General features: G+C 36.9%; 1 protein-coding gene across 1 annotated transcript in view; it reads right to left on the reverse strand.

Moving 5' to 3' along the window:
- Nucleotides 1-648: 648 nt before the first annotated feature.
- The window catches only part of LOC121870397 (formin-like protein), a gene marked incomplete in the record, with an annotated part of 115630 nt that continues 88683 nt past the window's right edge, over nt 649-27595 (reverse strand). Inside the window, 1 exon segment of the mRNA XM_042372224.1 lies at nt 649-4713. Coding sequence (XP_042228158.1) covers nt 4504-4713 — 210 coding nt within the window.

Raw genomic sequence — 27595 nt, forward strand, 5'->3', positions numbered from 1 at the left:
GCCGGGTAATTTGTATGAATTTTATGAGCTAAAACAGGCAGTCAGGCAGGGTGGCGGGTGGGGCAAATCTAAAAATAGCTCTCGAGCAGGACACTCACCGTGTATACGTGGAAAAAACCCGCGTTAAGTGAAAGTTCAGCTCTGGTGAGGCACCGCGTATACGGTAAAACGCGCCAAGTGAAACCGCGTTAGGCGGGGTAATACTGTATATATATACTGTATATATATTTTAAAGAGAGCGACGCTTGAGGTACATCTAGCAGCTCTGTTTTTTGTAAGGGTTGTCTAGTAGAGAAAACAGCCTTATTTCCATTTTGCATTAGTTTACAAGACCTCCAGTCACCATAAGAGGTGAAGAAAAGTCAGCCATTTTAAATAGAGGTGTAAACTACGTTAATCTTTAGTGAATCACCACCGCAGGAGATATGAAACTCCTTACACACTTATGAAGTTCATAACCCGTTAGTGAATCTCGACCCTGGAGTACAGTACATCCACAATTTTGGTATCACCTGAACATGCATTTCTAGACTATCATCTTACTGCAAAAGAATTTTTTTTCCTTACTTCATACTATTCGTTGAATTGTAAATTTCGAACTAAAATTTATAAAACATGAAAATATCAGGTTTATAAAGAAAATCTTTCTTCCTTTTATTTATATATTTAACAAGATAAATTCATTAAAAAAATGTGCCAGTCACTGTTTTAATTCTCTTTTCGTGTGTGTGTGTGTGTGTGTGTGTGTGTAATTCATGTTGTTGGGTCAATTTCCAAATTTTGGGTTAAATAAAAAACTATAATGCATGCCATATAGCCATATACTGTACTGTAAATTCATTTTTATATGTAACTGTATCTTGATTTGTGGCACTTGCCCTATCACTATAAATCCTTGAAAATGTGTAAATCACTACTATAAAGTTTATGAATTTCATGAAATATATTTACATTTGAGTATTTCTGTGAATCTTTTGGATTCTAATTTACAAAAGTATATACAAGTATTTACAATTTCTTAAAAAATAAGGCCTTATTAGGAAGTTTAGGAATCATCTACAACACTTGACTGAATACACGAGAAAAATTAAAATATTTTTACAATCCAGACTAGACTATAACATAGACTGATTATCATAGACATCACAATTAGAAAACATACTTCTGCACAAAGAACTACAGAACTGAATCATTACCTTTCTTTCTTAGCTATGACTATATTATTTAACTCATAATTATATATAATTATTCTCATTAACAGCATATTTTCAGGTAAAGAACCTTCGTATTATCCATTAAGAATATAAGAAACCAGAAATTAATATACAGTAGTTATTAAGGCACACAGTGACTGGACAGGAAAAGCAAAGACAACTTGTCAGAAAAAAAAAAAAATATATATATATATATATATATATATATATATATATATTTAACAATCTACTCACTTCTGTGCTTTACAAACTAATTTCAAACAGTGAGCAGGTTAGTGATTAAAAGTTAATGGCTAATATTATTTCTTACTGGAAATGTAACAGGAGGCTCCTGAATTTTGACACTAATGCCCAGTAACATGAAGAGAGCACATACAAAAATGAGCATGATAATTCAAAGTCAATATAAAAGTACCAAAACTAAGCAAGAGATCTATCACATTTAGTCTAGCAGTGTTTACAATTACATCATTATTATATAAATATACAAAGAAGAATAACTACCATTCAATGAGGAAGAACTAGTCCTTGATACTTATACTCTTTGTGTTGAAGAAAACCTGAAAATCTATAATTTACTCCATCTACAAAAAGTTAATTAATGGAAAATTATTGGCTTATATATTATTATGGACTTAACATATTTTAATTATCTGCATACAGACAAAGACAGACATATACTGTCCTGAATTCATGGCTGTGGTTTGAATGTTAAAAATCCCAAATATTTAAATTTTTCCTCAGTGGTTCATTATCCCTATTCCCTCAGGCATGTGCCATTAAAACTTCACTTTACTGAAATAATTTGGGAAAAAATTGGTTGCTAAATTTCAATTTTCAGTAAATCTGAGCATATAATAGTGATAGCATTGGTGATATGTACCTTCTAACACAGCACTGCTAACAATCCCCATCAGCTATGTGGTATTGGTTTAAATATGGGCCTAGTTCATTGAGAATTATGAGAATACAAAACTATAATAATAATAGAAATGTTTAATTCGCTGTAATCATCCAGATCTATACTGGCTGTACAGTGAAGCAGTGACATTCTCATCATATGTCCATTACTAACTTTACCTAGTAATCAACAACTTTATGAACATTTCATTAACTTCGGGCACTTATTTTTCACACACTCTATTTTCTCAGTCATATCATGCCTCATATGCTCTTTAACATAAGCCATTGTTTTGGTATTAAAAATTTTCAAGATATGGAAAGACAATGCAATAACTGTTGCAACCATGTACTATACAGACTGAGCTGACCAGTACATTATCAATATGCATCCAAATCTAAACCAGCCATCCCAAACTGCAGAAATGAACTACTTCAGCCCCTTACCTACACACACACACACACACACACACATATATATATATATTTAGTTTGAAATCTCATCAATGTTTTATCTTTTTAATTAATAAATAAAAAAATATAGAAAAAAGCTCAACACTAATTAAATTTGTGATGAATATTGTTTTATTTTTCTTGTGATAAATACACTATAGTATAAATTGTTTTTATTTACCTTCCAAATAAAAAAAAATAAAGCTTCAAACTACATATACTGTACTATACATGTAATGAATGTATCCTTACAGCATGAAAAATTAAGTTAAGTTGAGGCTCCTCCCATTAGCTTAGTTCAATTTCACATTTCAGGACTGAACCAATCATATCCTCAAAATATTCATCCGATATCTACTACAAAATAATAAACATACAAAAAAACATTTTTTTAATAAATGCAGTAAAACTAAGTTCTGGTATTTCTTTGTCCAGTAATATGAAGTCTTCCTGTAATTACAGATGGGGATTTAGTCATAGTCATAATGATGAAAGACTTGTTAACTAAATTTTCACAAAACATTAAAATAAACAAATAGCAAAAAAATAAATAAAACAACTAAAATTCCAAGCCTTCTGACAGCCATCCTGATCTAATTTTCATGCTCTTGAAAATATATCCTGCAAAAATTTATATTTTGCCAAATGATATACTGTACCTGGTAATGTACTGTAATGCCATTTATTTTGTAAACAAATGAAAAACTTTTATATATCAAAACATTCTCACATTGTTAAAACTGTTGTGTGTACTGAATATGGGCTTTATATTGTATACATAAAATTATTATACTTTTGGGGTGCATTATATCCACCTACTGCAGTTATTCAATCTCCAAATTATCAACATCAGTTCCAGGAACAGAATAATAAATTAATAAAAGTAGTGTCTATCAGATCTAACAGGCATGAGTTTCATTCTTCATTACCAGGGATGTATAATAATTCAAGATTATGGAACTATTTTTCAACCATAGTTTACATTTATTGATTCATTATATATTCTAATACAGTATTGGTGAAGTCAACTTTAAGGTCTATGTTTCTTCAACAGGATGTAATTTTTACAGAATGGTTAATTACATAATTCCCCCCCCCAAAAAAAATTATCTTCCTTTATCTATAAATTTAATCATCAACAAAACTTCAAATTTTTTGTACACATTTCTTTAACAAATTTCCAAAAACAACAAATCATATACCAGAATGTCTATTGCCGAGAAAATTATTCGGTTTTCAAAACGGAGGTGATAATAAACATTATGACCACAATCTTCATGGATATAATCGAATTAAGGCCTTTGAATAAGTCTTATAATTTTTAAGGAATAAATGTATATTTTACCTGTGTACAATTAATGATTTTTTTCTCAAATTTATGTTGAATTTTCATCAACATATATCGTCCTTCATAAAACCTAACATAAACAACACAAACTGCAAAACAGATTAGTTCATGAAGTTGGAATGTAAGATGAGAAGTTGCCATCTAAACAAATACACTAATCAACTCCTTAATAGAAAAGTTATGTTTCTAAGAGCAGTAAATAGTGGGATGACTTGAACGCCATTTAAAAATAAATATAAAATGTGTACTGTATAGTATTTAGAGTAGTAGTCTTTCAGCAGGGCTTCAGTCTGTGTTTAATGATTTTACTGTCAAGAGATTTGTAAAGATGGTAAAAGATTTAGAGGGAATAACCCATATACAATAATATGCAATAACCATGTGTACATATCAAATAACCAGTTCCATCTACATTCATATATTGTATTGCACTGGAGTGAAACTAATCAAAAGGTGAAAGTCCCTCCATATTCTTCACTGCATCATTTGTGAAATATCACAATATTTTTATACAATGTACTTGACAAATTTAAGTGCATACTGTATAATGAGTAAGTTGTACAAATTAATTACAATAGAACCTAAAGATTAAAACTCCATATCATCAACAGTGCGAGACAGCCTCACATTTTCATTTCTTTTGCGTTGGCTTCTTCGAACAGCATCAGCTCGTCGATATGGTTCATTTTTCAGTCCAATTAGGATGTCCTCTAATGCACCATGATACACATCTTCTTGGGAAAGAAGTCGTTTATCAGCAACCACACCTCGAGCTTTCATCTCACTCATTATTGCCTCCTAAAACAAACACAAAATATTAGAACATACAGTACTGTACATATAAACACTAAGCTGCTTGGATATCACTTGCCTCACACAAAATTCAAGCAAATTCAGAAGATAATAAAATAAGACCAAGTGTTATCATAAAACATTAATAAAAGTAAAAATAATGGGGAAAATATTGAACCATGTATGTAAAACATATAAATTATGTCACAGAACAATCTCAATCAAGCTACTTTATTATAATGTATATTAGGACAACACCATTACAGGTATAGACCCCTTAAATCCAGGACCTTTAGAACTACGACCAAACAATTTTTTAGGATTTTCCGGTTTTTTGGGTCTTAAGTAAACCATGTTACCATAGCCCTACCAGTAGACTCCTGTACTTCAACACACATACAAACTCAATTGAACTTTAGTTTTACTTCTTAAAAAACAAAACAAAGAATTAAACACTGTACACATACGAGTACTTTAAAAAAATTAATACAGGCTGTATAGTGTTTTTAGAAGTTGAGAATTCCCTAGGTAGGCCTGCATAGCATCAGAGTAAGCCAACATGGGTTTGTTAACATCCTGGCAGCTTCTCATGAATCATGAGAGATTTGTGAGAAATAGAGAGATGATACATTTTTATTGTCCGATTGAATAAATGATTCGATACCTTGATTATCTTTTCGGCCTCATATTTTTAAAATATCATTATCATCATTGCGTTCATATCGCTTTTAAAATTAACATTGGTCAAATTAATTTAAAAATTCAAGGTAACCCATGCCAGATGTTGCTTGTTTTCACCATTGTTATCATTTCATACATTTTTCATCAGCTATGCAGTGTAAAATTGGGCAGGAACTTTTTAACATTCCGAATTGAAGATAGCACTCTGCAGTAATGCAAAAATATTATGCACGTCTTGTTTTTAATGTTTTATCAATAATATTGACATTATAACATTAAAGCTACATCTAGAATGTGCTTTACCACTATTGTTGATACTATTAAAACTTACAGTTGGGTCTTCATTTACGCGGTCAATTGAACCCGCGGAGTACCGCGTAAAACGAGAAAAGCGTAAATGAAATAACAGAACATATGGGATTAATTGAAATAGAGACTGGCCCTCACCTGTATCACTTGTATCAATTGTATCACTATCCACCACAGAGGCTTGCAGGGCCTCTTTGTCAAACCCCTCAAAGTCCATACAAGTCCATATCCTCACTATCACTGACTTGGGCCGGCTGTGGTGGGTGGCGGGTGAAGAACTTGGTAATGTTTTGATGACAGGGTGACCTTGTGCACACCCTGCCCGCGCCGCTTCCCGCGTAAATGACCAAATTTGCCACGTAAATCAAGCATTTCAATTCTGGCAAGGCACCGCGTAAATGACAAAATGCGTAAACCAAAACCGCGTAAATCCAGAGTCAACTGTATATTAAATAATACAGTATTGTTGCTTTACAAATCATATCAATATTAGAGTGAAAGGTGGAGCTTGCTAGTTACATCCACAATGGGATCATCTGAGATGGCTTTCTACAATTCTTTCAACATGGCTTCTAAACTCTTGTATTCACAGTTCTCTTTTAGTGTCAGGTAAAGGTTCAAATGATACAGCACTATCTAATGTATACAGGTATACAAGATGAACTATGTACAGTGGAATCCCAGTTATCCAGTATCCGGATAACTGGCAGATTCAACTAACTGGCACCACCAAAATGAAATAATAATAAAAATATAAATGCCTCTAAAATCAGTTAGAATCTTAAGTTTGAATACCATGTGCGATGGGGATGAGCTGCCATATTTATTGCTATAATAAATAATAAAACTATACATAGCATCATATAATATAAATTAGTACATATTTTATGGTTATGTACAAAAAAAAAGCTAATTCACATTCAAACTATCCTCTGGGAGACACAACCCACTTCAGTCAAGCAGTTAACCAGCTGACTCACAGACATGTGGCTGCCGCTCTGCACTGTGTGTATGCCATGAGGTCACAATGGGAGGGAGCATGGCCACGCAGTTATAGCCCACCACCTTCACACACATACACACTCATGCTCTTCCTTTTATTTATTTTTTTAGTTTTATATATTTTCTTTATTTCTAAGCCACATTAAAGTCTTGTAATGATTTTTCAACAACTTTTATAGTTTCATTACAAGTAACAATATACGAGGCTGGCGAGTTGGCCATGTAGTTATTAGCCATGGCCGTGGCTATAACCGCCTCAACACACATTCACTTCCCACACAAACACACCCATGCTCTTCATTTTTTTTTTTTATTAAATTTTCTTTATTTGTAAGTCATATTAGAGTACAGTAAGTCTCCTTTGAACTTTGATATTTTGAACAAATCCTCACCACAACGAAAGCAAGTTTTTACTACCCATTTGCCAATTCACGAAAGAATGTTCCACTATCACGAAAGGCAAGTCACCCCCACCTTTCTCACCACCGGCTCCATAATTACCATCATCACCTAAATCATAATGTCACCCTCCTCCCTCCCACCTGCTGCTCTCACTGACACTGCCTCTCTCTCATTCTATGACTGTCATTCATGATACAGTAGAACGTCGATTTAAAACAAATCGATTTAAAATTATTGATTTAAAGCGACACCCAAAATTAAGGACACTATCAATTTAAAGCGAATCTTTCCTATTTTACGCGAGTCAAATCTGGCACGGATTACCCCGGGGGTTAGGTTAAAATTTCCAATTTCAAGATAAAAATAAAAAAAATGGGTCATATGCACGCCAAACGCTCCACCCCTGCCATCCCACCTCTCTGTCTTCAGTTGCCGCATCGGTATTGGGTATTGTCAGAATAACACCTGCCTCTCATATGTGTCAATTTAGTGTGCTTAAACCTTTCTCTCATACTCGTTCATAATGCCCAAACACAAGCCAACTCTGTATTGTACATGTCTTCAAATATACAAAATAATTACTAAAATTTTTATGTCTAGTGCAAACTATAGCATGTTATATTAAAATTAATCACTATCCTACAAGAATCCCAACACTGTAAGTTATGTTCTCCCCAGTCAGTTCAGTGACATTTTATAAGAGAAAAAAAAACTCACTGTAAAGGACAGATAAATAAATACTTCACTAGACCTCCCAGCTCCAGCTGTCAAATACATTGCCTTGCCTTGCCTCGCCTCGCCTCGCCTCGCCTCACCTACCACCTCCCTCCCAGCCAGGGTTTGTTGGTTTTAGGCTTAAAAGATTTTATCTTATAAAATATCACAGACTAAAGTTAGGATTATATAACTTACTGTACATTGCTAGAATCCTAGCAAGACAGCGAATAATTTGAATCCAGACATCATATATTTTGCACAAGAAATAAAAAAATTTAATACATTAGTGTAGTACATTTTAGGAATGTAAAATTTTTTCAACTGTATTTTTGGGTAGATTTACATAACTTTCTTCATTTATTTTTTCTCCTTTACATGCACAAACCAACCTAAAAAATAGTAAAGAAATAATTGTCCAGTTCTGTACTCAAATGTACTTATGAACTACTAAAATTTTTATGTCCAGTGCAAACTATAGCATATTTATATTCAAATTAATCACTGTCTTACAAGAATTCGATCAATGTAAGTTATATTCTCAGTTCAGTGATACTTTATAAGAGAAAAACAGATAAGACACAAGGGATTAATGTCCCCACCGGCTGGTGAATACCTCACCTCAACTCAGCCCCCTCCTACCCCCTGCCTGGCTGTCAACACATCACCTCCCTCTTCCCAGGGGTGAAGGTAGTTTAGGCTTAAAATTTTTATCTTTTAAAATGTCACAGACTAAAGCTGGGAGAAATAATTTGCATTGCTGGAATCCTTGCAAGATAGCGAATAATTTGAATGTAGACATTACAAACCTCAAATAAGGGATTGTGGACCTGTATTACATTACAATAGTAATTCATGAGTTCTAGGGTATCTGGGTAGATTCTCATTCAGGACAGGGCCAGCACAAAATAATGAAAAAATAAGTTGAGAGGAAAGTGGAAATGATTGGCGAGTCAGACGAGAGGCAGGTGATGCAGGGTGCCAGCGAGACCACCCTCTTGCATCAGCTGATTGCTAGTAAACAGACCATTTCTCATCCCATAATTTTAGCTGTGTTGATTTATGAGTGTTTTTTAGCATAATACAGTACTACAAAAAACAATGTTTTGTTTATTCGAGATGGGTGAACCATGAACCGTGAGATTCAGACTCGTGAACCCGAAGCAGTAGACACTGATACATTATTCTGTCCTTAAATGCTTCGGATTCAAGAGTCTGAATCTCGGGGTTCATGGTTCGCGACAGGACTTTTTGGGTGACTGTAACTCCTCCATCTCCCTAGCAACACTCCCCGCAACACTCTGAACCCTCCCTCCCCTCCCTAACTGAGCCAGCTCACACCTCACAGCTTGGTCCATTAGCCTGGTGATTACAGTGACAAGTCTAACCTAGCATCAATGCCATGATTAAACACTATTAAGCACTATTCTATCAATAAACACTAATAACACTAAATCCAGTGAAGTGTGGCAGGAGCGAGGAGTAAACAGCAGACGACACTCGACTAGGGATCATTCACTCAACTTGCCCACTCTCGTTGCCAGGCATAACCAGGGAAACTACTTTTTGCTCAATATCGATGATGTTACTGTATTTTCCGATGCATTATGTATGATAATTAGTGTTTATTAAAGCAGTTTTGGAACAGTTTATGGTGCTTTTTTGCCTATAGAACATAATGTCTTCTGGTACCTAACCCACAAATTATTGCAACTCTACTGTATCAATAAAAGATTATCATCTTGTATCAAATGATATGTCATGATACACCTTTACGAATTATTAAAAAAAAAAAAAATCACACCAGTAAACTTACCCGTGTATGTATGATTTTTAATTCAATAAAACTTTTATAATTCACTTAATGGCATATAATACCCACAATTTGTAATATAAAGATAAAACATTATACCCTGTACTAACCATCAAATATTTCTATAAATTATAGATTAAAAAATTAAATACTACAATATTTTTAGAAAAGGGACGAGTAGTAACCTGTGAGATCCATACTGATAAACACCCCTAGTACAGCCTTTTAAAAATTGGTATACAAGTAATCCTCACTCAATGTTGTCCTGCTTAACACCTTTTCAATCGTATATTGTTAAATATTAAAGCTGAAATGTCACTGCAGTAAGTTTCGGTTGTTTAGCAACAACTGTTACCAAACAGAAAACAAAGCCCTACAGCATTATCTGCTACAAGGTGCTGTATCAGAAGTTGAAAAAGCCTGTCCAGTTCTCACTGGACCAATTTTCTAAAGTCATCCCTAAGATGAAGAATAGACTTCATCTGTATAACTCCTCTCTTGAAAGTTATCTTCTTAAATACTACAATATACTGTATATGACATTTTTGTTGTTGGAAAAATTTGACCAGAAATATTCCCCAGGAACGTATATCCCCAGATCTACTATTCAGTCTAGTACTGTAAGTTTTGTTTCGCTTATCACCATTTCACTTAATGTTATACTTTCCAGGAACACATCTTTGATATACCCTTAGTGTCCTTTTGAACTATACCAAATGTTTTTGGCTGTAAACAGCTCTTCTCATCCAGTTGAATCAAGATCAAATTGATCTCATCTAAACTAAGGCTAAAGCTAATGACTTGAATCCCCATGAGACTCCAAAAAAGATCGACTTGATGAGCCAACTGGGTGCGACTTGCTGCTTGTAGCAGAAAATATTACAACTTGTCTACCTGGACAGTGGATCTTGTCATTAAAAGCAGGCTTTACCATTGGGTATTTAACAGTATGGATTAACAGGTCACTTGCCAATGACCTATAGGTCATAAAAACTATTTTCAGTTTATTCCCATATCAATCCAATACATCATTCAGGAATATACATAATGAGACAACAAGTTTAAGTACCTGGCAGAGTATTCAGCAAAGATGGGACAGTATTCAGCAAAGATGGAAGAGTGCAAATCGAGGCGGCTGAAAGGGTGATAACAGGGACAGATTCCCGGGATGCTGAGGAGAATACTACTGGTAAGAGAGTGACATGCAGTGAGATAATTCTGGAGGAAACTACTGTATATGGAATTCCTATCATGCATAAAGTTGTAAAGTGCATGAGAGCTAAATGGATGCAGTGTCTTGTAAAAGAAAAAAACTGAAGGAGTGTCCAGATAAGCATAAAAGCTTACTTTTCAAGTCTTCCTCAAAGAAGTTGATACATTTTCTTTCTTCCTTTATACAGTATCATGGGGGACAATGGGATAGTCTATTCAACTCATAAATATAGCAATTCTACAGATTATAATGCAAAACACCCATATACCTACATCCATTTATGTTCCTTTGAAGAGAATAATTTTGCTTTCTCTAAATCAGACATTAGTTCTTGCGTGCTCTATTAGTACTTGTCACTAAACCCTCATAGTTGGCTAATAAACTCCATTTATATGGATAGAATTCAGCTTCCATTGTGTATTGAGATCACAAATATTCTCTTATTGAATATAAAAAGTTTGAAAATAACTCCATGACATACACAATGAAGAACAAATGAAGAAAAACATAGGTGTTTGTATGTTTAAATCGTCAAATTTTTCACTAATTTAGCCTTCATGGGAAACTGACATACATATGGGGTAGATTGATATATTGATTGTGGTAATTACATCCCTAACGACAGAACACCTTAGGTCATATGTTGTCGAATTAAAATAAAGGCTTAAAAGACTAAAATCAAATAATGCAAGGTAAAAAACATAAGTAATAAAAAACCTAGAACTTTCGTTAAAACCATTTAAACATTAATAGATAAAACTCAAAGCTTGTGTAGAAGGCCGGCTTTCTTAACAAAGAAGAAGACATCCCCTCCCCCCAGCACCAAAGAATGACGGTAAGACCCATTCCCCACCCCCCCCCCTCCCGGCACTGGGAGAGGTACTTATTACAAAGATCTCTGAGACTGGGGCACTCCACAGTCAGTGGGACTAGGCAGTCATCAAAATGAGGAGGGGACACCCTCTCCGTTAAAAAAGCATGAGTCAGCCTTGTGTGGCCAATGCAGAGGCGAGCCAAAGCAGTCTCCCAGCGGCGTACCAGTCCCTGATAATCCCAGGCACCCAATGCAAGTGGATGCCGCAGAGCTTGTTTACTCTGACAGCATCCCACTTACAATGCCAAGTTGAGCGGATGGCAACTCTTATTATTTATTGGCTTCATATAAGAGGCAGGTAGAGGGGAATGATGTGCCACAGCTGCTTTCACCACAGCATCAGCACGTTCATTCCCCTTCTCCCCCACATGGGCTAGAACCCAACAAAAACTGACTTTCCGGCCCCGACATTGGATGAGAAACAGCCACTGTAAAATATCTATAACGAATGGATGGGGCAATGAAACACTAGCTAAGGCCTGGAGAGCACTGCAAGAATTGCTAAAAATTGTAAAATCGTTATGAGGTTAGGCAAAAATAATCTTAAAGGCACCACCAAAACCCACCCCTGCATCTGAATTAGAGCTGTTGGTGTAAAAAGAAATAGTCCCTCTGAGAGGAGGCATGCTCTAAAAAAAAAAGGGAATGGACAATACAGGGAGGGATTAAATCTTTCCTTTCGTTAAAATACTGACTAACTTGAACTTCAGGGAGAATCCATGGAGCAGCATTAGGGAACTGGATGGGGCATATCTGAACAGGAGGAAGACAAAGAATACTCACAACCTTGAAGCCAAAAGGTCATGGGAGGTCTGGATGTTGAAAGTAGTGTGAGGACATAACCCCATCAACTACACAAGTGTTGGTTACAAACTGCAGAAGACAGTGGAGGTGAAACCAACACTGGACCTAGAGATACTGATGTCAAAGATCAAATGGCTCATCAGTATCAACTAGACCTGAAGGCACCAGGCCCACTTCAGCATGATATGTTCAGTGTATTGAGTCTAGCCTCAGGGCTGAAGAGTACACCTCACATCCATAATCCAATTTGGGTCTAACTAGCATGTGTTAAAGGTGGATGGTATAGGTGTAGCAGAGTTCCTCAGTCAGTACCCCACGACGTGTGCCCAAAGACTTTCAATAACTTGAGAGCACACCGGCAAGACTATTTGAGGTAACAAACATGTGGCTGCCACGTAAGCCGGTTGTCGAAGATAATGCCCAGGAAATGGGTCTCTTGTGACACACCACATATGACAACCAGAGAGCTGTAGATCAGGATTTGGGTGAACACCTCATAGGTGGCAGAAATGCAGGAAGCTGTGTACCAAATGGTCAAGTCATATTACATACAATGAGATTGATTGGAACTGATGCTGCTACCCCATTTATTGTGATGGCAAATAGGGTCACAGGACACTGCCCTGAGGAACCCCATCCTCCTGAATATGTGGTTCTGACATTTCTGTGACTAAGCAGACCCTAAATGTACAATATCTCAAGAACTGACCCAGTATTGATGGCAAATTTCCCCACAATCCAAAATTGTGAAACTCCTTAAGGATGCTTAATCTCCAACCTGTGTCATATGATTTCTTGAGGTCCAAAAAATGCAGAGGAAATGCTGGTGACCAGCAAATGCCTCATGGACCGAGACTCAAGACAAAGAAGAACATCTGTTACTGAATGTATCTTCTGGAAGCCAGACAGATATGGTAAAAGAAGGGCATCCTTCTCCATGTACAGTAGTATACTAATTGCAAGTTGATCATTTTTTAAACAGCTTGCAGATACAGGAAGTCAGAGCTATGGGGCGATATTCTGGAGGGAGAAGACCCTCTTTTCCAGTCTTCTTGAAAGTCAGGACAGTAGCCTCCTGCCATGGGGATGGGAAGGCACCCTCTTGCCAAATCCTGTTATATAGCTCCAATAGAAAGGCCTGTGCCTCAACTTCAAGGTGGCAGAGCATTGAAAATGGGATATCATCAGGCCCTGGTGATGTATCTCCAATGAGTGAGAGGGCAGTTCTCATTTCTTTCATTGAGAACATGTTGTTGCACGTCTCGCCACGTCCCACTCCAAAATCCTGGGCTCGTGACTCCTCTACTCTACACACCCACTTAAAATCAGAGGATCGAGCAGCCATAGAAGACAGTCCTGCAAATGCTGTGGCAAAACGCTCAGTAACTTTTTAAGGGGTGACAATTGAGCTGCCATCATTAGCCCTGAGAACTGGGGAATGATTAAATGAAAACTTGCCTGCTATTTTCTGCACGTTTTCATACCTAGGACAAGGGAGTTTTTTAATTTAGAGGATACGTAAAAAGTAAAAAGATTGGCGACGGAAATTCCTTAAAACTCAATGAGCTTGGGCTCTGGCCGTTTGTATTCCACACAACAAAACTATCCTATGACACCAGTAGTGACCATAAGCTCTGCGCCGCTCAACAACTGCCTGCCAGCACTCCTACGACCACCAAGTTACAGGTCGGCGAGCTATACAACCAGAGGTCCGAGGAATACAGTATAGGGTAAAACCTCTCGTTAAATAAACAGTACTGTATTAGTACAGTGAACCCTCGAAGATTCGGACCCGGTAAAACTGAATTTTGGATGAATCAGACAAAATTGAGGGGTTCCGGGGATTAAGAAGCATCCCAAAGAAGCATTCCCAAAACAGAGCAAAGATCATCTTAGGCCCGTGTAACTAAGATGTTAGCGTGCAGAGCACAGGTGCCCGAGAATTATCAATTGTTGTTTATGGGAATATTATTTCATTCACTCTAGTAATGATACAACATTTCATATTATTTTATTGTAGGTAAATGCATAGCTTATATAATTTGTTTATCACTGCACCTGTCACCATTTTCAATTTACACTACAAGATATGCATTTCTCCCATACGTATTTCGATCATACGCCTGGCAACTATATTTCACTACATTTACTGTTATTATTAATGCTCACTCATATAATAGTGCTTAATAGTGATTAATCAAGGCATTGTAGCCAGGTTAGACTCGTAACTGTAACCACCAGGTTACTGGGCCAAGCTGTTAAGTGTTATGGTTGTTTTTCAACTCATATTTTCGGGTAGATATACGTATCTTTCATTTATTTTACTCCATTACATGCACACACCATCCTATATACATATTGCGAAAAAAAGTAAAAGAAATAATTGTCCTAAGGGCAAACACATAATGGGAGAAGAGTGCAAGTGTGTAAGGGATAAGGAGCGTTGCTAGGGAATCAGTGTCCCAGCTGATCTTCGTTACTATGGGGCAGCAGGTAGTGTATGCAAATGGCGACTGTGTTAAACTTTCATTTGGCTTTTATTTACCGATTTGGCAATACAGTATTTTTTGTTGTAACATTTATTGGTACGTATTATTTGTATTTATTCTTCACATTTACTGGTACTCTATTTGTATATTATTTTAAGAAAACTATGGTTACAGGAGGAAAATCCACATCAATTTTTTTCCTAAATACTCCCTGCTAAAATGGGGAGTGCATCGTATATGCCATAAATATGGCACAGTATTTTTGGTGGTTTTAATATCATTACTTATTGTTTTTATACATTTAGCACATTCACTAGAAGATTCGGACAGGTGGTCTCCCCTTTAGTCCAGATCTTCAAGGGTTCACTGTACACCTAGACCCCGACTTACGACTACGTGGACTTACGACCGTCGGGACTTACGACCGCCTCAGATATAGATAAAAAAAAAAAAAAATTTAAATGACACGCATTTTCTATACCGAAACGTTTCCAGTTAATGTAGTCTTCATGTATAATTAGAAAATTATGGGGGCCCCATGTGCATTCAGCTGACTACATTAAAGGTTAAGTGCTCAGTCACACTGTATCCATTCCTTATTATTTATTACTTTCACTGTACTGTATCCATTCATCATTATTCATTACTTTTACTGTACTGTATTTCATTGTAGATTTTTTATTAAAAAAAAAAAAAAAAAAAATTTTTATCTATGTCGGACTTACGACCTGGATTTGGGTCCCTAACCCCGTCGTAAGTCGGGGTCTAGGTGTATATGATAAAGCAACCAAAAATTATGATTGCTTACACTTTCCAACAAATTTTAATATCTATAGAGAAAAGAAATTAGTATAAATATTTAGCCAATCATTTTGATTAGTGGTCCCTCAGTTAATGAACGGTTCGATTAACGAAATTTCGGTTAACGAATTACCTCCCATAAGGATCTTCAATTCGGTTAACGAACAAAACTTCGATTAACGAAATCCTTATGAACAACACGTTTTTTGTGAGCATCAGCTGATCAGCTGATGGGCTAGTTTGCTAATTCAGTAATCTGTTCTATGTATACATTCATTTCCAGTGGACTAAATGTCAAGAAAGTTGTGCTCTTTAATATATTTTTTATATTAAAATTATTAGTCATTTTAACATTTACAGTATTTAATATATTGATAATATATGCAGTACAGAGAACTAGTTTTTTGTGCGCCCATCAGATGCATGACTCAGCCAACAGGAGTCAGTTGGGCTGTGTTGACAGTGGAGTGAACATCTATTTTGTTGGGGTCTTAAATATTTTGCATTTTTCATTGAAATTATTGGTCATTCTGAAAATTAGTTAACATATTGATAATATATAGCACAGTGCAGTGTTGATTTAAATAAAATAATCTTGAATTACACCTAGTGACCTTAAAATTGTATTGGTGAAATTACTGCATTAAGCATGGGTTCCCTGAAAGGTGATTTCTCCTCCATCCCCACTTCCTTCTCTTCTCCCTTATCCTCCACCCCCACTTCTAATTCCCATCATCATCATCAACCAGGAACCTTCTACATACACACCTCAAAGTAAGTGTACTTTACTGCATTTTTTTTTACTTTGTATGTACTTTTCGGTGAGCTGGAACCAATTACCCAATATCCCATTGAAACAATGGATTCGGTTAACGAAATTTTCGGTTAACGAACGACCCTCTGGAACGAATTGTATTAGTTAACCGAGGGAACACTGTACTACAAAATAATGACCAGAGTTAGAGAAGCGAGCCGCCTGCCAGCCGTCATGTAGCTACCACCAGAATCCACACAACCCATAACTGAACACATGCTGGGGAAAGAATTCTAACTAAGCAGCACCATTGTTGTGGTGGCTGCTGGGGAATGTGAGCTACCCTTCAACCGTCTTATAGCTACCACACGAAATACAGTACATCTAATAATTTCGGTGAATTTCTTTGCTACATATGACTTTTTTTTTTTATTTACCCAAATTCGGCAAGGACAAGTTTGTTGTCTGTATTGCGAAATTTTTGGTCATAATTTTGAAATTCCATAAGGGAGAAATTTCCGTAACCTGGGATTCTGTATTGCAGGGGTTGCCTGTACAACAAGAGTCTCCTGAATATACTTGTATAGTTGCAAAATGGTATTGATGTTGGTGAGCATTTCCTACTTCAACACGAGTTGCTTCAAGAAACTCTCAAGAAGTTTGGAAATATACCTGCAAACAGTTTTACAGTAAATTACCAACTTTTTCAGTTCCAGATGCCACCCATTAATACCATATTAAAAAATAACAAGGGGTAAGTGTGTCTATGGTTAAGTTGAGATCTTTAGGTCAGTGGTATCCTTTAAGTTCGAGATAATTTGTGTTTGTGGGCTTAAATTCCAAGCACAAGTACCTCCTGTACTGTATCTGGTATTTTGGGTTTGTGATCCCAAAGCCTACTGTGACCATGTTTAAATTTACTATTTAGTTAACAAAATTCAAAAGTTCACCAAACAAACAGTCCATAAGGAGCACATAGGAGAGAAGTTCTAATGAATTTCTTGGAAAGAGAAGCTTCCCTTAGCTGGATTATATGAAGTTCTTCTTCTAGAGGCTGTATTTGTTATTTTTTTCTGCAGTTTCTCATAGTACAGGTATGATTTTTATTACTGTACTGCATGTATGAGTATTTCACAACAACAACAAATTTACTATTGCCTTATAATCATTGTGTACATAAAAATTTTCATTGAAAACCAATTTTGTAGCATTTTGTGGGGATATTTTTTTGTAGGAATTCACCCCAGCCTTTACACTATATTGGGAATCAATGGGATGCTTTGATTTACAAAAGGCTTTTTATGAATGGAATGTATTTCATGCTTTTGAGGTTTTATATTTTTCTTTGTCTTCAAAATGTTCATTAAAATATTAGTATAAATTAAAGTTCAAGAATAAATTAGTGTGGAAGAGAAAGAGAATGAGATGTATGAAGTAGATCTAGTCCAATTTCTGCAATTATGTGTATTACAGTATATCAAAAAAGGAACTTTCTTTTCAATATTTTGTTCATACACATTTTGAACCTTGTAGGGTATAAAACTTCATGCAAATATTTACATTGCTAAGGGGAGTAGTGTAGCTAAGGAGTGTGTCTACACCTGGAGCCATGTGAAGGGTCGAGTACATAGATCAATAATATTCCATTTATAAAATCACATGGGTTGTAAAATAATCAAGACTAATCAAACAAGGGTACAGTGGTTGTGAGGTTCTCTGCATGAAGGGGGCAATAACCCAATATGCCTCACTGCTTGCCACTTCCCAACTATCATACCAGCAACAGCCACTTCCCAACTATCATACCAGCAACAGCCACCAAATAATGCACAGAAACCCTGTCACGTGTGTAGGACAACTGTGCTGGGGCCCAATGTGAGGAAAGACCATTGTACATTGTGTGATGATGCATTTTGCTTCAATCTTTTTTTTAGCAATACCGCACACTGCAGGAGTATTTTATTTTATTTTTTTTTTTTTACGGGGAATGGCCCAACCAGGCACAGGTCATCGACCCACAATGGGGCCTAAGGGGCAAAAAGGGGCAAAATAATAAGAGTAAAAAGAAATTATAAATAGAAAAGAAAAAGGTTACATTAATCTACACCACGAAGATGCAAGAAAACCAGCTTTTTAAATTGAGAGAGATTGTATGAGTATGGAAACACAGAAGAAGGCAGAGCATTCCACAGTTTGGCTGTGTGAGGAAAGAAGGATGTACTTTAACGGGTTATTCTAGCGTGACTGACAGCCACAGAGAAACTGTGGGCACCACGGGCAAGACGAGTGTTACAAGCCCACGGCCTTGCTGGCAGTACACAGGATGCCAAATCCACCGAACATTGCCCGTTAAAGTACCTGTAAAAGAGTGTGTGTGAAGCAACTTTGCAGTGAAGAGAAAGGGAAGAAAGATTATCAACTAAAGGAGGAGAGTTAATAAGATGAAATGCCTTTGATTCCACCCTATCTAACAGTTGGACAAAAGAAAATCCACCCCAGATATGAGAGCAGTACTCCAAGTTAGGATGAATGAATCCCTTATAAACTTTTATAATTTGAAGCAACTGCTCAGGAGTGAAGTAGCTACTGCATCTGTACAGCATTCCTAGCTTTTGGGAGGCAGCTTTAGCAATTTTGTGGATGTGTGGCTTCCATGACATATTAGAGGAAATGGTGAGGCCTAGCATATTTATTTTAGAACTTGACAGAATGATTGAGTCCTGAAATTCATTGAGTCCTGAATGATTGAGTCCAAGTTTCTACCTCCCCATTCGGAGATGCTGCACAGATCTGCATTGACAGATGAAATGATATCAGCTCTAAAAACAGATCTAGTTTGAGAATTAGGGGGAAGGGAAATATGTGAAGAAGAAAGAAGAGTAGAATCATCAGCATAAGAATGGATAGAATTAGTCGTAGTGTGAAGTAAATCATTGATAAAAAGAAGGAAGAGAGTAGGTGAATCCTTCAGTCGGCTTTGCTCTGCCTCAGGGGAACAAGAGCATTGGCCCCAAAGCCGACAACAGTTGCAGATATTGACTATGAGGCTACAGTCACTGAATGCCACATAGATCTGTGCCTCAACTAACTCAACACAGCTAGGATAGCTACTTATGTATTAGGATATTTAATATTAAGGTAATAAAATGGTGGCGAAGGTATGGCTATTGGGGGATGCTGGAAGAAGGAAAAAAAAAATGAATGAATGAATGAACAGAACCCTGTGGGACACCACTATTGGTAGAGAAAGAGCGAGAGGTCGATCCCTCGACAACAGCTGCAATGGATCGGTTCTCAAAGAAGCTAGAAATTAGAGAATAAAGTGGGGAGAGAAACCATAAGAGGGGAGTTTAGAAAGTAGAGACTTGTGCCATACCCTGTCAAATACTTTGGAGATGTCGATGGCCATGACAAAAGTTTCTCCATAATACCTAACATAAGAACATAAGAAAATAAGGAGTCTGCAATAGGCCGGTTGGCCTGTGCATGGCAGCTCCTGTCGAGAGTTACTACCACTCTCTATCATCCATGAATCTATCTACCCTCCTTTTGAAACTTTCCAGAGTTCCCGCACTTACTACAAAGTTGCTAAGCTTGTTCCACTCGTCCACCACCCTATTTGTGAACCAGTTTCTTCCTATCTCCCTCCTAAACCTAAAGAGGATGACCAAAGATGGGTGCAGTAGGACAGCAGATCACCAGTAGATCTCGCCTGGCGAAAACCATACCGGTGATCCGACAAAAGAGAAAAGCATTCAAGGTGACAGAGAAAACGAGAGTTCAAAATAGTTTCAAAAATCTTAGAGAGGGATGAAGTCAGGGCAATGGGGGCGATAGTTAGAGGGGTTAGAATGGTCACCCTTCTTCGGGATGGGCTGAACCAAGGCATGCTTCCAAGAAGAAGGAAAAGTTGGGGTTTTGAGGCAAAGGCAAGAGATGAGGAAGCACGGGCTATAATTTCGGCACACTCCCTCGAAACACTAGGGGGTATTCAGTCCGGTCCATGTGCCTTGCTCACATCTAACCTGGATAACACACTACACACTAGCAACCCTATGAGTGGAGATTATAGGAAAGTGCAAAGGTTCAGTAGGAGGAGCAGGGGTAGGAGGAATGGAGTTGGAATCGTCTTAGGTGGAGTTAGAGGAGAATAAGGTGCCAAAGAGATTGGCTTTATCAAGGGGAGAGTTGGCTATTGAGTTATCAGGTCGGAAGAGAGGAGGAAAGAGGGAGTGCAGAAGATATTACAGATGTTTTTGGTTAAGGACCAGAAGAATTTACTAGAGGAAGGATTAGTCAGGACATCAGTCTTTCTTTTTATAAAATTCCACTTTGCCTTATGAAAAATAGCCTTACAAAGATTCCTAGAAGTCATGAAAGAGGAGTGGGTAATAGAAGGAGATAGTTTCATAGCTTGATATGCCCTATCTCTCTCCCTACATGCAAGAGAACAGGAGCGATCAAACAATGATTGTAAAGAGAAAGTTTTGGTAGAAGATGGGTTAAATGCACTCATACCACCCCATATAACCCCTCATACCGAGGCATCCCGAGTGGAAAGACAACATTCATTTCAAGGAAAGTCAGAGAAGAATTCTTGCAAGGATGGTCAGTTTGCCATCTGATAGTGCCAGAGTTGGCATTTAGAGGGGGGTGGGGAGGTGGTCGTGCCCAGTTTGATTTAATAGAAATAGGACTGTGATCAGAAAACCCTAAGGTGGCAGAAATTGAGTATGAATAGTGTGAGGGGTTACAGGTAAAACAATGATCAAGAATGTTAATAAGTTGATCGTGTCAATCAGAAACAAGTGTAGGGTGTTTAATTATTTGTTACAGATCATTAAGTAAGGAAAAAGAGAGCACCTCAGCTCCACCTGGGTCATCCCTTGCAGAGCCAAGCCACTCTCCTTGATGTGCATTGAAATCCCCTAGGTAGAGGATTTCAGTGTTGGCGTGTGGATAGCAACGACTTATGGCAAAAAGTGAAATAGTCAACGAGTTCCAAATAGTTGTTAAGAGTTGGGAGAACAGTATAGGAAACAAAGAAGAATAGTCATAGTTGGTGGAGATATTTTGAGCCAGATGACATCATAAAGAGAAGATTCAAGATCTGTGTGTCGAGCTATAGGTGTACATGTGTCGCAGTAGGCGCATACACCTCCCTTAGAACAGAAAGAGGTATAAAGGTTGTAGATGGAGAGTTGAAAAGGTTGGAGTGAAGCCGATTTGGTCAGTTGAAGTTCAGATAGTAGTTAGAGGTAGGGGGAAGAGGTAAATAGATGGTGCTCCACAGAAGGAAAATTGGATCTCAGGCCGGGAATGTTGGAAAAATGAAGTGTGAAAAAAGCTGACCCTCCAACAACCTCAGTAACGTCAGTTGAGGCCCCAGTAGTTTGATGATGATCAGGTCGGCCCTGGGGTCCACAACCTTCCCGACCAGTGGGACCCATCCAAGAAAGCCCCACTTTAATATTACTGTCAACTGATAACATAGTGGGGATAGGAGTAGAAGAATAGAACAGATCAAGAGTGAGAAAGGTTGTTTTGTCAATTTTAAGAGACAATTGAGACCCTGCAATTGCGAATAAATGAGGCAGAAAGACAGATCAGCAGGACTTGGTCACAATTTTTGTGATACCATATGGCAGCAGGGTCTACCATTATGCTTCCAATATCTTCCCAGGCGGTAGTACCTCCCTGTTTGTTAGCTGCTTACTATCTGTATGTGTAAGGACTATAAATAAAGTACATAGTGCAAACATAGGTGTAGTCCATGTGATAAATATTAAAAAAAAAAAAAAATCATCACAAACTATAATGTGCACACTGGTCACATACAGGTGATGATAGTGGGAGCCAAGACAGTGTGATGATGCCACACCGCAGGAACCAATGGTTGTGGAAACTGAGATCGTAAGTGCTCATAATAGTGATATATATATAATAATAAAATATAGTATCATTATAAAATAATATAAATAAAAGCAATGAGTGAGACCATACTAATACTATGCAATGTGCGGAGGAAAATTTGGGCAGCAACATGGCAAGCCCAGTTTGGTGAAGGAGATTCCACCTATGACATCACAACCTCCCCACATGCAAAGGATTCCCTGCACTAGCACCATTTACATTGGAGACTACTTAATTTCTTGGTATCCGCATGATTTCTATACCATGAGGAACCTATTTAGCATGATAAAAGAAATTTATTAATGGCAGACCATTAAACAGTATTTATAGATAGGGTGGCCAACCAGTTATGGATTAATAACTGCTCTGTGTACAGTATTACATTACTAACTGGGGTACCTGGAGTTATCCCGGTTTGCTTTTGATGAAATAAAGTTAACAAAAGCATACAGAACCAAATTTCAGCTCTTCATGTTAAATAAGAGTGTGGTTAGATAAACATGAAGGCACACACACTATTAAAAAAACAAAATGAAGCGCACATGCAAAAAATAACTTCTTAAATTTCAGCTCTCATTGTTATAAACTGTGTTCATGCACTTGGGAGCCCCCTTTTAGTTGGGGATCTGCCTCTACAAGGTGGACTCCCACAATTTAGAGCAGTCTCAGCTCTCTATCTTAGAAACCAAGTCCATGCACAGCAGAGAAACAGAATTTTTTTTTTATTTTTAAGGAGGGTTAACCACTGGGCTAAGCCCCAAAAATTCTACCTTAACATTTCTGGGGGAGCAACAACACGTGATGCAGTGTAGTCATTTTCAAAGGTTTATGCAAAGGAGTTACGATAATTTGCAAAATACAAATTCACTTTTTTTGGCAATCAAATATTTATAATTCGAAGCAGAGCGGCGGCTGCCAGTGTTTATTTATACTGTATAAGTAACCATAAAGGTTGTGGAAATATCATTTCAATGCTTTAATGTGACTTAGAAATAAAGAAAATATAATATAAATACATCAATGATCTAATGTGACTTTGAAATAAAGAAAATATAATATAAAACTATAAATTAAGAAAATTCAAGAGTGGGAAGTGAATTCCCTGTGGGAGGCAAGGCAGTTGAAATGGCTGGACTGAGTGCAAAATTCCCTCCTCCATTCCTGAAGACTTCGTCACTTCCATGACCACATTAAAACGTCAGTACAGTGGTCCCTCGGTTAACGAACACAATTCGTTCCAGAAGGTTGCTCGTTAATCGAATAACTCGTTAACTGAAACCATTGTTTAATGGGTTTTTGGGTAATTGGTTCCAGCTCACCGAAAATTGTCTAAAATCAACAAAAAAGGTAGTAAAGTACACTTACTTTGAGGTATGTATGTAGAAGGCTCCTGGATGATGATGATGATGATGATGATGATGGGAATTAGAATGGGGGTGGAGGAGAAGGGAAGGCATTGGGGTGGAACAGAAGTCACCCCATGGCGCCATTTCACCCATAAAATTTTTAGTTCTCTTGGTGTAATTCAAGATTATTTTCTTTAAATCAACACTGCACTGCATTATATATTGTCAATATGTAAAATAGATTTCAAAATGACCAATAATTTGACTGGAAACACAGAAAAAAAGCGTTTAGTTGAAGAAAGTCTCAAGCAAGATGTTACCTCCACTGAAAAGACACAGTGACTGACGCCTGTATGGTGTGTTGACAGGCTGTTTGGCGCGCATAAAACTAGTTTCCTGTACTTCAATTATGTTCAATAATTGTTAAAATGACTAAAAAATTTAATATTAAACTTTTAAAATTATTGAATAGTATAAACTTCTTGATATTTACTAAAATAGTAAGGGAAGCCCTAGAACCGATTACTGTATTGGCGGACTAATACTACAGCTGGTGGACTGCCAAATGCAAGCGAAATCATGTTGAGGTCCGCTCGTAAGAAACTCGCTAACCGAAGTTAAGAATATTATGGAAGGTAAATCTTTAACCGAAATCTCGTTAACCGAGGTGCTCGTTAACCGAGGGATCACTGTACACAATTTCACCACAATTCCCATATTGTTTAGGTTAATAAAACCTTATCCTATAATAAATTTTCCCAAGAAAAACAATCCCACACTCTAACCCAGATGAGTTATTGTGTCATTCTATTAATAAATTCCTGGTGCTTTGTTTTCATAGCGTGAACAGCTGACTAGCGAGCCAGCCCTCGCCTATGCCTGTCTCGAAGTTGATGAATTGATGTCACCCAGAGGATGATTAAGAGAAGGGAAGGAGCTGTTTATGCAATAAAAAAACTACTTTTTGTAAAATGTCTATATGCCACTGTATTTTCTTATGTATTATGTATAATATTTAGTGTTTATTAAAGTAGTTTTGGAAAGATTTATGCAATTTTTTGGCCTCTGGTATCAAATTCATTAATTCCATTTAAATAAATATTTCTATATGGTACTTCGTGATCTTATAATTCACAATGTATTCTGGTAATTAACCCGCAAATTATTGCTACTCCTTTGTACAAAAAACATTCCCGGTAATTGAAGATGTAAGAATGCACTGAACTGATTGACTTAAGCTATACACAAAAACATCCTAATAATTTTGTCTGGTATTAAGTGAACGTTTGAGATCCAGGTGCTACTGGCATCTATTTTAGGCTTTATGTACAACTACTGTATTTATATTTGTTTGTTTCTTTTTCATCATCTTTCAGGATTACAGTATTTACCTGTTGTTATTGGTGTTTGGGTTATATTATATAGGTTTACATTTACTAAGAGGGCTTATGTAAGGGCTATGGAAGGGGTTTTGTTTTGTTTTGTTTTCTTCTACATAAGTGTTGGGGTGTTTCTACATCTGGCAGGCCAGAAAGGGGTGTTGATGGAAGTTTTATTTAATTTATGACTCCAGGCACTTCCACCCCCCCCCCCCCTACCTGGAGGGCCAAATTCCCCAAATTCCACCTTCTGGACATTTCTGGAGTCTATGCGCATCTCTCTGCCAAACTTCATCTTTAAAACTGTATCTGTGTACAGCAAACAGACAGACAGAAACTGCTCTTTATAATTATATATTGTACATAGATAATGAACTTTTTTTTTAAATACAGTATAAACCATGTACTTATTTCAAACAGTGAGTTGTATATTAAAGGGCTTTTGGTATGTCTCTTGGGAGTAACTTCCCCAAATTCATTACTTTCTATTAGACAAACACTGCCAACTACAGAAGTCTAGAACATTACCCCCATGGTTGGCAATGGATTAATGTGTGTACAGTAATATCTCCGTTAGCTGGAATCCCTCTTAACCGGAACTCTCCAATAGCCAGAATTGAAATTTTCTTGGAAAATTGTTCCCAAAGCCAGAATTTTTCAGAAAATTCCAGCTTTGGGAACAATTTTCCAAAGGTCAGATTTTCTGGAAAATTCCGAGAAAATTTTCCCAGTACCCGGAAAATTACGGGGATGGGGGAGTTTTTTCAGGTTCGAGAGATATTCTGGCTAAGAGAGATATAATTAGAGTAATATTATTAGCAACAAAAGCAAAACTTCAGCGCAAACAAACACACACACACACAAAAGTTAAAAATAATTGCTTTGTAAAAATAAAAAACTATCATTTGCATGTGTTAGTGTCCATCAATAACAACATGAAAACACAAGTTTTGTTTAATGGGGAAAGATATTTTGTTTGACACCACTGTGAGGAATAAGTGCTTATCCTTTCTAAGACCAGGTATAAATTAGTCAACCATTTAATATTTTTTCCCAAAAACCAAAAACAGACATGTTCAGAAAGGGTAAAATATTAAATATACTGTAATTATAAACATCAATGAGCTTGTTTTAACGATGACATCATCTAATGAATAATAATTAATCTTGATAGCACTTTCTACCCTTTGTGACCTTTGTACAGTAGTACATTGCTTTACTACACTATTATTCCATGGAACAGCCTGGAACTAGAAATTCCATTAAAATAAACCATTACACTCCATCACCCCCAATAAAGCATTACTTTGCACTTAAGAATTATAAGGAGCAAACACTTATTAGAGAATGTGAATATTCACTTAATATTATGTATCTTTTAACTAAATACACCCTACAGTAGTAACACAATGATTTTCATGTACACTCCTGTCCAAAAGTTCTATGCCAAGCAGTCAAAACTGCTTGGCATAGAACCCGTTTAAGTGGCAAAGTCGAAGATACGCACGCACAAATACACACGGCGTGTACCAGAAACCCGGATTATGTGAATACTCCAATATGTGGCGTCTCTATGTACATATCATCTATGAGCTACACAATTTACCAATGATCAATGGTAGAGTACATTTCATACAGTATTACTTTTAATATAACATAATCAGTGCTATTGGCCAGTGTCAGTCAGTAGCTAAAACACAATGCCTCGACCACTCATATTTACCACACAATACTTTTAAGTTTTAATGTAATTCTTGTATCAACGTAAAACAACCGTGCTGTTGTGCATAAAGAAAGGGCATGAAATATTTGCAGTGAACTCTTATCGCTTCCTGTCATATTACACAAGTATAATGATAGGAATTTAATGTTATATCTTAGGAGAAAAAAATTACTTATTATACAAACACACTTTTAATGAAAAAATGAACACACAATGTGTCTGCTAGACACCTGAATTATGGGAACAATCCATTTTAGAGCATGTCTATGTGCTCCTCCACCACTTATTGGTGATAATATTTTTCTTATAGGAGTGCAGGGAGGACAGATATTATATAAAACACTATATTCATAGTAGAGGGGTTCATGATTTTGACTGGTGGTGGTGGGTATAATATCCTTCTCCTATTGAAGTTATTAATGACACCAGTCTCATTGTACATGATAGTTTATTGTAACATGGAAATGACGATTCTAGGGACAATTAATGCCATTCACCACAACCTTTAACTTATTCGCAGTTATGACGTGGTCATACAGCAACCGTTCAGTCATTTTACCAACTACAACCACGGGACACCGACACCATGCTATTTTCCAGAAAGGGCAATTCGTTGGCATACGTAATGCCTGGTTAAGTATCAGCGAGATTGCAAGGCAGATAGGAATCTC

This window comes from Homarus americanus, unplaced genomic scaffold, assembly GCF_018991925.1.
Source record: "Homarus americanus isolate GMGI-L3 unplaced genomic scaffold, GMGI_Hamer_2.0 scaffold40856, whole genome shotgun sequence".
Classification (NCBI taxonomy): domain Eukaryota; kingdom Metazoa; phylum Arthropoda; class Malacostraca; order Decapoda; family Nephropidae; genus Homarus; species Homarus americanus.